General features: G+C 46.9%; 1 protein-coding gene across 9 annotated transcripts in view; it reads right to left on the bottom strand.

Annotated features, from left to right (window-relative positions):
* The window catches only part of DDHD1 (DDHD domain containing 1), an 84,398-nt gene extending 71,761 nt beyond the window's left edge, over positions 1-12,637 (bottom strand). For all 9 annotated transcript variants that reach the window (XM_051822194.3, XM_051822195.3, XM_051822196.3 and 6 more), the window contains exon 1: positions 11,699-12,637. In XM_051822194.3, coding sequence (XP_051678154.3) covers positions 11,699-12,503 — 805 coding nt within the window. In that variant the 5' untranslated portion in view covers positions 12,504-12,637. The remainder of the gene's footprint in view (positions 1-11,698) is intronic.
* Positions 12,638-14,129: the final 1,492 nt, after the last annotated feature.

The following is a 14,129-nucleotide window of genomic DNA, read 5'->3' as shown; positions in this document are numbered from 1 at the left end:
TGGCCTCTGAACTGGTTACCTCTGGTATAGATGGGGCTAGGGTTTTCAGAACTAAAAGTTAATAAGTGAGACTGACAAAACTCCTGCAATCAGAATTCCTTGGCATATCTATTAAAAAAGGATGCCTCTAAGGCCCCAGGTTTTATCTCTTGAATCAAAACTCCAGGAATGAAATCTGAGAATCTACAATTCTAACAATCTTCCCAGCAACAGCTGGACCATGAAACCTGCAAACTAATGGTCTAATAAAGGAGGCTGCTCCACAGGCAATTCAGAGGCTGAGGGCATTCCCCTGCCTTCATCTCATCTGAAAAAGGCATCTTTTTGTTCAAACTTGGAGTCTAGAGGAGGAATTAAGGATCCTGCAATAGGACACTTCATTGTGGTTCCCAGAACTCTCTGGGTGATTAAGCAGGTTTAAGATGAGCACATGGAAATGGACAGGAGGTCTTCAAAAGCTTTGTGGAAAATCTGCACTAAGAAAAACAATGCACAGATTTCAACATTTTTTGTGTGTCAAAAAACTCACACTGACTTGTTATATTTTAATAGGATCTAGGATGAGACACTAAAAAGGGAAAGACATCAGTTTGAAAAAAACTACTATCAAAGAAACATGAATTCTGCTAAAATTGAAGTCAGAACAAACACCAGACAATGGTGAAGATTGGGCGAGGATGGTGAAATCATGATTCTTTCGGAAAAGTGGGGGGGGGGGGGGCTATTTCCCAAGAAAATCAGCAGTTTACAAAGGAAAGAGGAGACCATGTCTAAGATACAATGTGCAGGGATGGATTGCTCACATCAATTTGCAAGGAAAAATTAAACTTGCTTGTGCCTAATTGAAGAGGATCTATGATTAACAGCAGAAACAATATTCAACACCACTTACATCTCAGTTGGTTCAGCTTACATATTCTGATATAATAATCAAAGCTGAATAAAACTCCCTGCTTCATAGATGGGTGCCAAGATGCTCATGCTTAGGTAACTTGTAGACAACAGCAAAGCTTTCAATTAAAATTTTAAACAATTGAGATCAAAATTCTAAAGCATTTCTTGAAAAAATTATAAAAGATGAAATACGGCTTTATGAGTATGATCCTGAAGACAACACATAATCAAAACAATGGCTACCAAAAGGTGGGAACGGTTCATTCAAAGCATAAGCAGACTGGTCAACAGCAAAGATCACAGGGGCCAGTGTTGTGGTGCAGGTGCTACCTGCAATGCGAGGATCCCATATGACTGCTGGTTCAAGTCCCAGCTGCTAATGCACCAGGGGAATCAATGACGGATGGTCCAAGTGCTTGGGCTCCTGCACCCACATGGGAGACCCAGATGGAGTTCTAGGCTCCTAGCTTTGACCTGGTCCAGCCTGTTACAGCCATCTGAGTATTTGTGAACCAGTGGATGGAAGATCTCTGTCTATCCCTCTGTCTATCGCTGCCTTTTTTTTTTTTTTTTTTACATTTATTTTTTATTTATTTGAAGGCAGAGTTATAGAGAGGCAGAGGCAGAGAGAGGGGACTTCCATCTGTTGGTTCACTCCCCAGTTGGCCACAACTGTGCCAATCAGAAGCCAGGAGCCAGCAGCCTCTTCAGGGTCTTCCCATGTAGGTACAGGGGCCCAAGGACTCGGGCCATCTTCTACTGTTTTCCCAGGCCAGAGCAGAGAGCTGGATGAGAAGTGGAGCAGCCAGGACTCGAACAGGCATTCATATAGGATGCTGGTACTGTAGGTGGTAGCTTTACCTGCTATACCAAGGCGGCCCCCCCCAACCCTTCTGCCTTTCTAATAAATAAATTTTAGAAAAAAATAAAAGAGCAAGAGTTATAGCAATTGTGTGTGTGTTTTTTTTAATGTTGAAGGTATTTTGTTTGTCCATTTTCTGGAGAGCTAAACAAGAATAACATTTGTTAATTATGAGCATGTACAGAGAAAATTAGCCAACGCTTCAGCAAAAACCAAAAACCAAAAAATACCTGGGAAAACTTCACAATACTCCTGTTCATTCCTCTCATCAAACAAGGGCAACTGTGCTATAGCTTTGATGGGAAATCATCATGGTCCTGATTTGTCTGCTTCTGACTCCTTTTTGTTTTCTGATCTTGAAAAGGCCCCAGTTTACTTTAGTTAATAATACACATAAGACTGCACTGACATGGTTTCATTCCTAGGACTCTTAATTCTTTAGGGATGGACTAAAAGGCTGGTATCATCACTGAGAAAAGTATCTTGAACTTGATGGAGCTTAGGCTAAGAAATAAAGCTTATTTTATCTTTTGATTCTATGTTCCCTTAAATCTACGAAAATCCCCTCAACAGTGTATGTGAGAATGTATGTGTATCTATGGCCATCAGTTTAGGCTACAGTAACTTTAGTGGCACCATCGCTTTCCACTCTCTTTACAAATTAAAACAGGACTACCATATACTTCATTTTTTTTTAAAGATTTTATTTATTTATTTGAGAGGTAGAGTTATAGACAGAGGGAGAGACAAGAGAAAGGTCTTTCATCCGCTGGTTTACTTCCCAAATGGCTGCAATGGCTGGAGCTGGGCCAATTTGAAGCCAGGAGCCAGGAGCTTCTTCCACATCTTCCACGTAGGTGCAGAGGCCCAAGCACTTGGGCCATCTTCTACTGCTTTAGCGGACAGCTGGATCAGAAGAGGAGCAGCTGAGCCTCAAACTGGTGCCCAAATTGCACAGGTGGAAGCTTAGTCCACTATGCCACAGCACAGGTCCCTACCATACACTTCTTAACTTCCAGGCTTGTAGTTCCAAAGCAAGTATGTCATCCCGGTTTCAACATAATAGGTAATACTTATTGAACTAAGTACTGCACTTAGCATTCCATATATACGAATTTCAATACAATCTTTATAATAATCATCATCTTAATAATAACACTGAGGCAGGAATGATCCCTATTTACATTGGAGAAACTGTGTCATACAGATTATGTAGTCCCAAAGTCACATAGCTACACTAAGTCAAGGATTCAAACTAAGGGAATTTAACAACAAAGATCTGTTCTCTTGAGCCCATGTGGCTTTTACTGTTAATTCTGGGTAAGAGAAGGTTGCCTCAAACTCCCCACTAAGGTTAGATTCAAGATTATTTAAAGTCAGGTTTTATACTAGGGGCCAGAACCCTGCTGCCATCGCTACTGCTGGTTTAAACACAGGTCAATTCAGAGGAATCTCTCAAAGTTCTCATGCTGAGGTCTCCTTCAGCACAATAGGAATTGTGGGCCATTTTTCTTGCCAACATGGCAGAAAACCAAGAACACTACTGGCTCTGCCTCAACTGAAAACTGAGCAGCCTTTTAGAAAACTGTAAAGTTCTCTATTGTATCACAAACGTTGGTAGCTGGTAGAGATGATCTAAATGAGCTCTGAGGGTAGAGTCAGTACCGCCTACATTTGCTAACAGGATCTGCATACCAAAAGCAAGTAGATGTTCAAGAACTCAGAATGCATCTATGGGAAAGATATAAGAGAATAACCCGTGTACCTCTCTGAGGTCTGCACCATGAAGACGCAAGACAGCAAAGACAGCACAGATCTTTCCAGAACCAAAGAGACAAGAATAAAATCACAGCTCCCCACAAAGGCAGGCAACAGTTATAGAAACTCTAGGGTTGTGACTATTTGAGAGTTGATGACCAAGATAGCAGGCCAAGAAAATGCCATGTCAGGAAAGAGACTGCAAATTCAAATGGGAGAGCCAAGAATGTTAAGTGGGTTATAATGCAGGAAAACGGCGAAGTCGTTAACAGTGAGCAGTTATGCAGAACTTACTATTCATCAAGGGATATTTCAAGATCTTTCAATATTTTAACTCATTCACTAAACAACCCTAAGAGGCAGACAGAGTAACCCACATTTTACAGGAGAAACTAAGACATTGGAAAACTGAAGTTGTGCAACGTCACCTAGATGGTCAATGGCAGAGCTGGAATGTGGGCCCAGGTAGTCCGGTTCCAGTGCTCCTTCACATTCTTAAACTCTTGTCAACTCTGCCTCTCTAGAAAAACCAGCAAGAACGGAAATGGAGGTGGCAGAGATAAGACTGATGAGCAGTGGTAGGGTGAGAGGTGATTTGAAAACAAATGTTGTAAACCAGGCCCGCCCTTTACATGTAGCTTATCATCTTTGATGGTTGTAGCTCTTTCCACAAGAGGCAGAGTCCTGCCAGGCAATCAGAATTCCAAACACGTCAATCCAGCATTTCAGGATTCAGGCCATTCTCTATATAGGAGATATAGTTATACCCTTCCACACCATGTCAACAACAAAGAAAAAGAGTGTAATAGGTAATGTTACCTTACACAAATAGCGTAACATGCTAACATGTAAATCAGTTAAAGAATAAACTGCAACTATATCCCAAAAGATACCCTAAGATATGAGGTATCAATGTTTTCTACGTAAAGGCAAAGAGCAGAACTATGGGTAAGTTGTGCTAATCTAAATTAGGACACGTGAACAGTGATTGGTTGTACAAAGACAATGTTGAGAAATCCATGCATCTGTTGATCAGCCTTATAGACACGGGCATTCATCTCAGTGGTAGCCATATAATAAGAGTTGATCTCAGCAGCAGACAGCCATGCTGGGAGACTGCCATTGAGCATGCCTGGGCCGCCACAAGGAGCTAGCCTCGGTTTGAGTGGTGCTCAACAATCTCTTCGGTTTTCTTTGAAGTAGACTTCCCTTTCTGATGACTCTCCTTTGATTCAAAGTAAAGACTGTTTCCAAATTATAAACAGACTTGGGGATACCTAACAATAAAATGCACATCAGATGTTAAAATGCAATTTTTACTGAAGGTCGAAGTGGGTGAATCAGGTAGACAAGGGGAACTGTGGGCCTTGCCAGAAGCAGTTCTACAGAGTGAGATGAAAATAATGAATTCAGTCAACAAGATGTGAACTAAAAGTTGATCGTCTGTAATAAGTAATATATTACAAGGCTGGGACTGCACTTAACTATGTCTACGGCTAAGGCTCAGAAGTAATTCCAACTCTGCTCCCTGTTCAGCGACCAATGGTGTAAAATTAGAAATCTTAAGTTGTAGCACAGCACTTGTTTCAAGGGCTATTCTGCATCAATGTTCACAATGATGACCCACTGAGTAGCAGCCAAAGGCAGAACCACTAACACCAGAGATTTGTTTTTAAAGATTTATCTTATTTATTTGAAAGGCAGAGTTAGAGAGAGACAAAAGAGAGAGAAAGAATCTTCCATCCACTGGTTCACTCTCCCCAAAGGCTGAACTGGCTAGGGCCCGGCCAAGCTGAAGCCAGGAGTTAGGAGCTGCATCTGGGTCTCCCACATAGGTGCAGGGGCCCAAGCACTTGGGCCATTGGACCATCTTCTGCTGCTTTTCCCAGGCCATCAGCAGACTACTGGATCAGAAGTGGAGCAGCCAGCACTCAAACAAATGCCTGTACAGGATGCTGACATGGTAGGCGGCAGCTTTACCCGCTATACCACAATACCAGTGCCACACTACAGATGTCTACCCATATGGTTAAAATTATATCCTAGCTCATAAAAGCTTAACCCCCAACTATTTGAAAAAGCTATCCTTTCAGTTGAAATTTATATTTCTCTAAGATTCCCAGATAGCTGATGCCTTCGGATACAGAAATATCAATAACAACATACTTTCTGAAGGCTGACCTGGCCCTGAGCAATTATTTAAAAGAATTGACCTTAACATACAAGAACAATGATTATAAAGATTATCCACATGTAGCTTAATGTAATTGTAGATTATAATACATATGAATGAGTGTATAATTTGTTCTCGTTGGCAACCTGATAAAAATGGAAAGCGCTATATAAAACAATTACTTTTACATGATCATGTCCAATTTTCTTTGGTTTTCTTCAGTTCTCTGGCACATGCAATTGCTACTTTTCATTTTCACTTGTCCCCTAATTTAGGGGTAATCAAAAGCATCTGTATTATGCTCTTCATTCCACTAATCCACTCATTTGTTAGTGATTCAACATCTTTTGAGGACATAATTTCCTTTTGCCAGTGCAGCCTCAAACTAGAATTTGGTTTATATTTTAGATACAAAATGCTCTTCTTTTTTGTTTTTTAAAGATTTATTTATTTGAAAGGAAGAGTTACAGAGGCAGAGAGAGAGAGAGAGAGAGACAGGGAGAGGTCTTCCATCAGCAGGTTCACTCCCCAAACGGCCACAACAACCATAGCTGGGCCAATCCAAAGCCAGGAGCTTCTTCTGGGTCCTCCATGTGGGTACAGGGGGCCAAGGACCTGGACCATCTTCTACTGTTTTCCGAGACCACAGCAGAGAGCTGGATCCGAAGTGGAGCAGCCGGGAATCAAACCGGTGCGCATATAGGATGCCAGCACTGCAGGAGGTGGCTTTACCCTTTATGCCAGTTCCGGCCTCCAAAATGCTCTTCTTCAGTCTACCTTTTAAATGAGCTTTTAGGAATGTACTGTGAAGCCGGCGCCGTGGCTCACTAGGCTAATCCTCCGCCTTGCGGCGCCGGCACACCGGGATCTAGTCCCAGTCGGGGCACCGGATTCTGTCCTGGTTGCCCCTCTTCCAGGCCAGCTTGCTGCTGTGGCCCGGGAGTGCAGTGGAGGATGGCCCAAGTGCTTGGGCCCTGCACCCCATGGGAGACCAGGAGAAGTACCTGGCTCCTGCCTTTGGATCAACGCGGTGCGCCAGCCTTGGCGGCCATTGGAGGGTGAACCAACGGCAAAAAGGAAGACCTTTCTGTCTCTCTCTCACTGTCCACTCTGCCTATCCAAAAAAGAAAAAGGAATGTACTGTGGCAAAAAAGAAGGGACTGTCTGCATCTATATCAGTGTTGACAACTGTCCTCGATAACACGTACAGTTTATATTCAATCATATCCATGAAAAGTTAGACTTAGATCAGATTCCCCAGTTTCCAGGGACTTCAGACCTACCTCCAGGCTCTTCTGCCAATAACCTTCACCTGAGGCCTTCTGTGAACAGCGCACCTATTCCCTCTTCTCCTTGTGCCCCCTCCATTCTCCCCCTAGTGTTCACAAGTCAGCGAATTCCTTGGCCACATCCAGCTTTTCCTTTGGTCTCTACGAAAAAGGATCAGCTGCAGGGTTCCAGACATGAAAGATCACAGCAAAACACAAACTATCGGGAGTGATGTGGTGATAAAAAAAAAAAAAACCAGGAAACAAAATCTGGAAGAGGGAAGACTACACAGGATCTCTTTTATAACAAAATAATAAAGGAAGAAAGAGAAAGAATTTGCCAGAAACAGGAAAGAAAAGCACACTAATTAAACATTTGTATAAAGCTCTTGCTTAACATGTATTATTACACAGGAGCCATCCACAAACAAGATGGGTGGATAATTGGTATTTGATCAGTCTGTAAACTAATGGCACATGGCAAAGGGAGAAGAAGCCCCGAATGTCTGGGCCAGGTAGTGTGCTCGCACTGTCTCAGCTGCTTACTGAAAAATGCACTGTGAAGCCCACTTGGTCAGGGAGGTGGTACATTCTCAGGAGACTTCTGTCAAAGTTCTGTGACCCCGAGCAGTCAGGGTTCCAATGCAACCCAAGGCAGCTTTCCAGGCTGGGTTAGCGGAGGATAATGCAGATAAAAAGAGTTGCAGCTTCCAAAACATTTTTGGGATCAAGTGTGTCAATGATGCCTGGTTTCTATAGAGTCCTGCTTTACTGGAGGCAGAAACTAACCAAGAAAGAGTGCCTTCTACTGCCCAGGACTCCATTATTTTCCCATAATGCCCTATGCCACATAAAGCATTGTTACTCACTCTTGAATGAGTAACACAGTTACATCTATGGCAAGTTAGTAAACATCATGTACTTGAAGGAAAAAATTGAATTTTTCCAACTCATCTTGTTGCGAATATGTTTCATTTCAGTATCTTGAAGACAAATGGTAAATTTCTCAAATATTTAGAACTGAAAATGGTTTAAAATTACACTAATGCAAGTAGGCCGTATAAGTATACCAGAAATGTAGGGTTAGAGATGGAGGGAGAAGAAAAATGTGGTCTGTAGTTAATGATTGCTTCTGGAGACTACACACTCATAGAAAAGTTGTCAATAATGGACTTTACTAAGTCAGTCTTTGGATGGAAATTACATACTGCCCAGTGCATACTGCACACATCGCTGCCATCAGCACCGCTTTAAAGACTTGTCAGCTCACAAAAAAGCCTTCCCATCGGCTACTGGCCACTTCCTTGCCCATATTCTGTATAAACATTCTTTCACCTTTGAGGTACAGGATAATAAAAGCTAAGCACTCAACAATTTTACTTTGGCTAACCTTATTAATCTTTACGTGAGATTCTACAAATAAGAGGTATGGTTTTATGAGATCCACACAGAATTAACACCTACCTAGTACTGTGTGGCAACTACTTTTCTAAGTGTGTTACAGGTAACAATCCTCAGAACAAGCCTACCAAGTGAGCATGCGCAGCTCAGAAAGAACACCAGAGACATGAGAGTTCACGTAGCCATTACTCAGCAAGGATCCGTATTTATCTAAAATGTCCACATGCAGTCAGAAGAGGATCTCAACATACAAAACAAAAATAAATTTCCTACAACTAGTTTTTTTAAAGTATGTAATAATGTTGGCTTCATATCTGTAAAAGACAAATTCAGTTCCTCTTCTGACTCACGTGCCCTAACTTCAAATTTTATCTGCTAGTAAAGTTCAAAAAGAAGAGTAAATTATTACTACTATTTTTTTAAGAGAGGCACAGCTTAACTTGTTGGTCTTGACACCCAGACGCAGAGGGCTAAAGCAGGTGACAAAAATCTAAATGGCTAATGGAACCCTATCACCATCCTCCAAGAAACACAGTGGACTTTTCTGGTACAAATCTGTCATTACCACTATTCAGAAAGTTTCCAAAAAGATCAAGAAGGAAAAGTAGAATGGGGCTGTGAGGGAGGTCAAAGGCTGCAGACCATTCTTCCACTTGAAGAAAAGCCAAAGAGACCACACTGGGACTGAACGCTCCCAAGAAGCCATGAAAACTTAGAAAATACAGAGACAAAAAGAGACAGAACAAAGTCGACTGGCATTTTGTGAGAAATGGTACATTACAGGACACCACAGACAGCAGGCTGTCTCCACCGTAGACCAGGTAAGACGGCCTTGGGCACTCACAGGTTCATCTCCAGGAAACTATTTAGGAAATGCTAAAATGGCGCTAAAATAGGTGCTGCTGGTGTTATGCTAGTTAGCAAATAATAATTTAAGGGTTATTTGCTTTAGGAAAGAGTTGAGATAACTACCTTCAGGTTAACTTTCGCATGCTGCACCATTTCCGGACTGGTTTACAACAGTGGCATTCTAACGATATTCTGTTTCTAATCCTCCAATCCAACCTTGACCCAGTCACTCCTCACGCCTAGGGAAGAGAGAACCTTCAGTTATCTGGTTCTCAGTGACTCACAAGATGAAGTCCAAACTCCACATGCACCCTATTCCTTTTCCAGCTGTTCTCCCAAATGCATCTTTCATGTCTAGGTGCTCCCTACACAATCTCCATCCTGCCCAGGACCAAACACCAGCGCTCACATACACCTTCCTCTGTGGAGGTCGAACCCTAAACTCGTCCCACTGTCTCAGCCCCTGCAGCGGCAGCCCCTATTTCCTCAAAATGCCGCGCGGTCTCATGCACCTGTGTCCTTGCGTTTCGCTCTCCACCTGGCTATAATGCTCCCTCCCTCCCTGTGTCGGAACCAATTCGCCCTTCTTCAACCTTTCAGGAAAATTCTTCTCACACCCTCACCCTAGAAGGGGAGAAAACCCTTAGATACTGCCCTGGATTCCCCCATTAGTCTAAAGAACCGCTTCATCACTTTCTAGCTGAGTGACCTTGAACGAGTTCATTAATTTCACTGACTCCACGTCCTCATACACAGAATGCTAACATCAACTTCTTATCACTGTGAAAGAACCAGTGTCCAAAAATCACTCTGTAAACAGTGACGGACAATGCACGTAGTTACAATTTTATCATAGCTCAAAAGAACACACATTACTCTATGTGAATATACTTTATTTAACCTAAGGTAAGATTTATCTCTTGTTTTCTTGTCCTTGCTTCAAAGATGGCATGCATTTTTATTCAAATTTGTGGCTAAACCAAGTCCTTGTGCTTCTATGATCATGGAAAAAAGGAAAAAAAACACACACACACACACAAAAACCCTTACAGTGATGCTTAGTTCATTTGAAGAAAACACGTAAGTGGAAACCCTGGCTGGGTAAGGATTTTTCCTTATGCCACCTTTCCTAGAGCCTTCCCAAGCTTCTGTTATGCACACACAATTAACTTAAACAGAATCGGAGGATTCCATGAATGGATACAAGTGTATCTTGTCCTTAGCGTATAATCAAAAGGAAGGAGTCATGGAACAGATCCCACATGAACCTGACCTTAAAACATAGCAGCAAATGCCTGCAGTGGCATCTTCAAGTGCCCTAAGTGGTTGAATGTCCTCCTATGCTTATTTGATCCCACGGCACAGGTTGCCACTGCTATCTGAGTAACTGGTGCTTCACATATGAATGTTTTAACACGATCAGAATCACTGATGCAATCCCATCCCCAGTTGTTGAATATCTACTGCTCCAGGCCCTACAAGAAGTCCAAGATAAGGGTGATGGACTCCAACCGTAAGCTGCCAAACATACAAAAGGGAAAATAAGCCGTCACTACGTCTCATTAACAGAAAGCAGAATCCTGTAAGACACATGTTGGGCCCAAGAGTAGTGACAATCGACGAAGATATTTGAGTTGGGGCGCCAGGCTCACAAAAATTAAAACTGTACATTACAAGTTACTGGTGGCCGACAGCTTTTGTTAACATGTTGCTTCTGCAGTATTTGCTGCGGGCAATCAGACGCACTTCTGCCCTTCTTCATTACTCTGAATTATAAACCTAGCGACCGCTGTCTGAGGAATAACGTTAACACTCACGTCGCACATAGGCGCCAGGCAGGGCTGCAAACCCTCACGTTGTATTTTTCTCACTTTCCACAACAACCCCCTGGGGTAGGTACATATCTCCCCATTTTACAGATGAGGAGGTCGAGGCAAAAACAAAAATATGCAACGGGGCCAAAACACGTATTCCCCAGGGCGAACGAACCCACTCGCCAGAACCGCTTCCCGCGGCGCTGCCCGCCTCTCCCGCACGCCCGGGGCGCGAAAACCCATCGCCTTTCCTTTCCCGCCAGGGATCAATCTTCCCTTCCCTCAACAGCACTGCAGGTTCTCGCAGATCCTCTCACCGGTGCCCTCCCCCCAACGCCGGAGCACCGGCTGCTGCTGAATCCCAGGCAGTGCGGGCTCCACGAGACCGAAGCAGATCGCCAGGTGGGGATCAAGAAACGCAACCTTCCGGGCCGGGGATCCGTTCCTGCATCGCCCCCCAGGGAAGGGCACGCAGGAGGCGCTACCCGCCAGCCCACCACCACACACGCACCAGCGGGATCCTCATCTCCCGACCCCCCACCCCCACCCCGGCGGCCTGGGTCCTGCCACCTGCTCCTCGACCCATCACCAGCCGTCTCCCTCGCCAGGCCTCCCGCGCCTCGCTCCCCGCGGCGGCCAGGCCCCCCAGCCCACCCCTCCGCAGGGTCCCGCTACTCACGGTTCCAATACACGGGGTAGCACTCTCCTTGGACCACGTCCACCTCGTAGAGGCCGCCCCGCACGCACACCGGCTCGATGGGCACCAGCTCCTGCATCGCGGGCTCGTGCCTCGCCGCGCGCGGGCAGAAGCCGCCGCAGGCGCGGTCCTCGTCGTCTTCCTCTCCGGAGCTGGAGGCCGGGCCGCACACATGGTCGCCGTCCGGGGCCTTGGCCCGGGGCCCGGCCCCGGTGGCTTGCAGCAGGGTCCGGAAGGCGAGCTCGATGCGGAGCGAGTCGTAGCCGATGAATGGCTTCCAGGTCTTCTTGTCCTCCCTGTAGAACCAGCGCACCTCCTCCGGGCCCAGCTCCGTCACCACCTCGTAGCGATGCCGGGCGGCAGGGCCGCCGGGCCGCGCGCGCTTCCTCTCCCCGGACCCGCCGCCCCCCGAGTTCGCCGGGCCCAGCGGCGGCGGCGGAGGCGACGGGTGCAGCGATGAGGCGCCGCCGCTCTCGCCCTCGCTGAAGTAGCGCAGCGACGAGCCCGACTCGGCCGAGCTGAAGTCATAGGTCTCGTCACTGAGGCAGGGGTCCAGCGCCAGGTGGGGGTCGTGGTCGTCGGCGCTCGGCGGCAAGTGCAGCCCGGGCTCCCCGCGCAGCAGGGTCAGGGGCACGCTGCCGTCTCCCGGGTCCCCGCTGGGCAGGTGCTCCAAGCAGCAGACGCTGCCGCCGAACGCCGGCCCCGCGTCGGAGCCCAGCTCCCAGGCGCTGCCGCCCCGGCCGTTATGCTCGGGGCTCCGCGGGGAGCCGCGGCCCGCGTAGTTCATGCTGTGGAGACGCCGCCGGCGGCCCGGCCGCGGCCCCCAGCGCTTCCGCCACACATCCAACGCCGCCGCCCTCTCCACCGGGAGTTTTTAATCTTTCAAATCCCGAACAGGGCTGCGGCGGGCGGTGGCGGCGGCGGCGGCTCCGCCCCCTGCGAGGCGCGCGGCCGCCGCAGCCGCGTTCGGCGGCCCGCCCCTTTGTCACGCAGCCTGACGTGGGCGGGCCTGGGGCCCAGGCCCCGCCCCGCTGGCCGCGCGCCCCGCCCCGGAAGCTCCGGCTCCCTCTCCCCCCACCGCACCTCCGCTCCGGGCCCCTCAGGCCGAGAATGCGGGGTCGGCTGAGGTCACCCGCCGCCCCTGGGCCTCCTCAGCTCAGACCCCGCCCCCGCCCTGTGGGCTTCAGGCTCCCCCCCCCCCTCGTCCTTATAATGAGGGTCGTGAGCCCACGGGGTCCTCGGGTGGATTCTGTCGACGTTGCTTCTGTGACCTTGAGCTCGGCTTGGGCCTCAGCTGGACTTTGTAGCCACCTGCTTCTGGTGGCTCCAGAATGGTCAGCCTACACGAGGGCACTCCACCCCACGCCTACACTCACCTCGGAGTCACGGCTCCCGCGAGCAGCTGGAGTCTGGACTTTGCTTATATGCCATCTCCTATTATTACTTATCGTTGAGTACATGGGTTTCCTGTGTTCTCGACCTCATTGTAATGCCCTTGATGGACACTAGGTCTTTATGTCTCAGCCTCTCCCACACAGTGGGTAGGCAGTCGGTGTTGATGATGGTGACGACCCCGGCTCTGGCGGGAAGAACTGGACCTAGCTTTGCAGACTACACTCTGGCAAATCGCTTAATAGAATTATTCAACCAGGTGAACTCTACCAACAACGCAATTCTGTGACCTTTAAGGCTTCTTCCAGTTCTTTTAGGCATTTTCTGACTTCATAACGCACTTTCTGGGGTCATTTTTTTTAAACATTAAAAATAAGTTTTTAAAAGTCCATCACCCTACATTGAAAATCCAGAGGAAAAATAATCTCCTATCTCAGTGTTCTCAAGAATAGATGGGCTTCACTCAAAAAAAAAAAAAAAAGATTTATTTATTTATCTGAAAGAGTTACACAGAGAGAAGGAGAGGCAGAGAGAGGTTTTCCATCTGCTGGTTTACTCCCCAATTGGCCGCAACAGCCAGAGCCACACCGATCCGAAGCTAGGAGCTTCTTCCAGGTCTCCCACGTGAGTGCAGGGGCCCAAGAACTTGGGCCATCTTCTACTGCTTTCTCAGGCCATAGCAGAGAGCTGGATTGTAAGTGGAGCAGCTGGGACTAGAACCGGCACCCATATGGGATGCTGGCACTGCAGGTGGTGGCTTTACCCGCTAGGCCACAGCACCGGGCCCAGGCTTCACTTTCCTTTACCACTTTTTGTGGTGCTGATTGGGTAGGGCAATTTTTCTTGTCCCTGGGGATGTAATCAGAGCTTACTCATTATTTAAACCAGGGCCACATCTAGTTTGTAGGAATTTGGAAGTAGGCCTGTTTCCTATGGGCAGATACAGAGCAATGTTGGGGTTCGTGGCTTGGTAAGTGAAGCCCGGACTGGACTTTTGGCCCCGGTTTGTGTCCGTGGCTGG

Source organism: Oryctolagus cuniculus, chromosome 12 (genome assembly GCF_051225735.1).
Source record: "Oryctolagus cuniculus isolate XC-2025 breed Fujian yellow rabbit chromosome 12, ASM5122573v1, whole genome shotgun sequence".
NCBI lineage: Eukaryota > Metazoa > Chordata > Mammalia > Lagomorpha > Leporidae > Oryctolagus > Oryctolagus cuniculus.
This window is presented reverse-complemented; position numbering and strand designations above follow the sequence as displayed.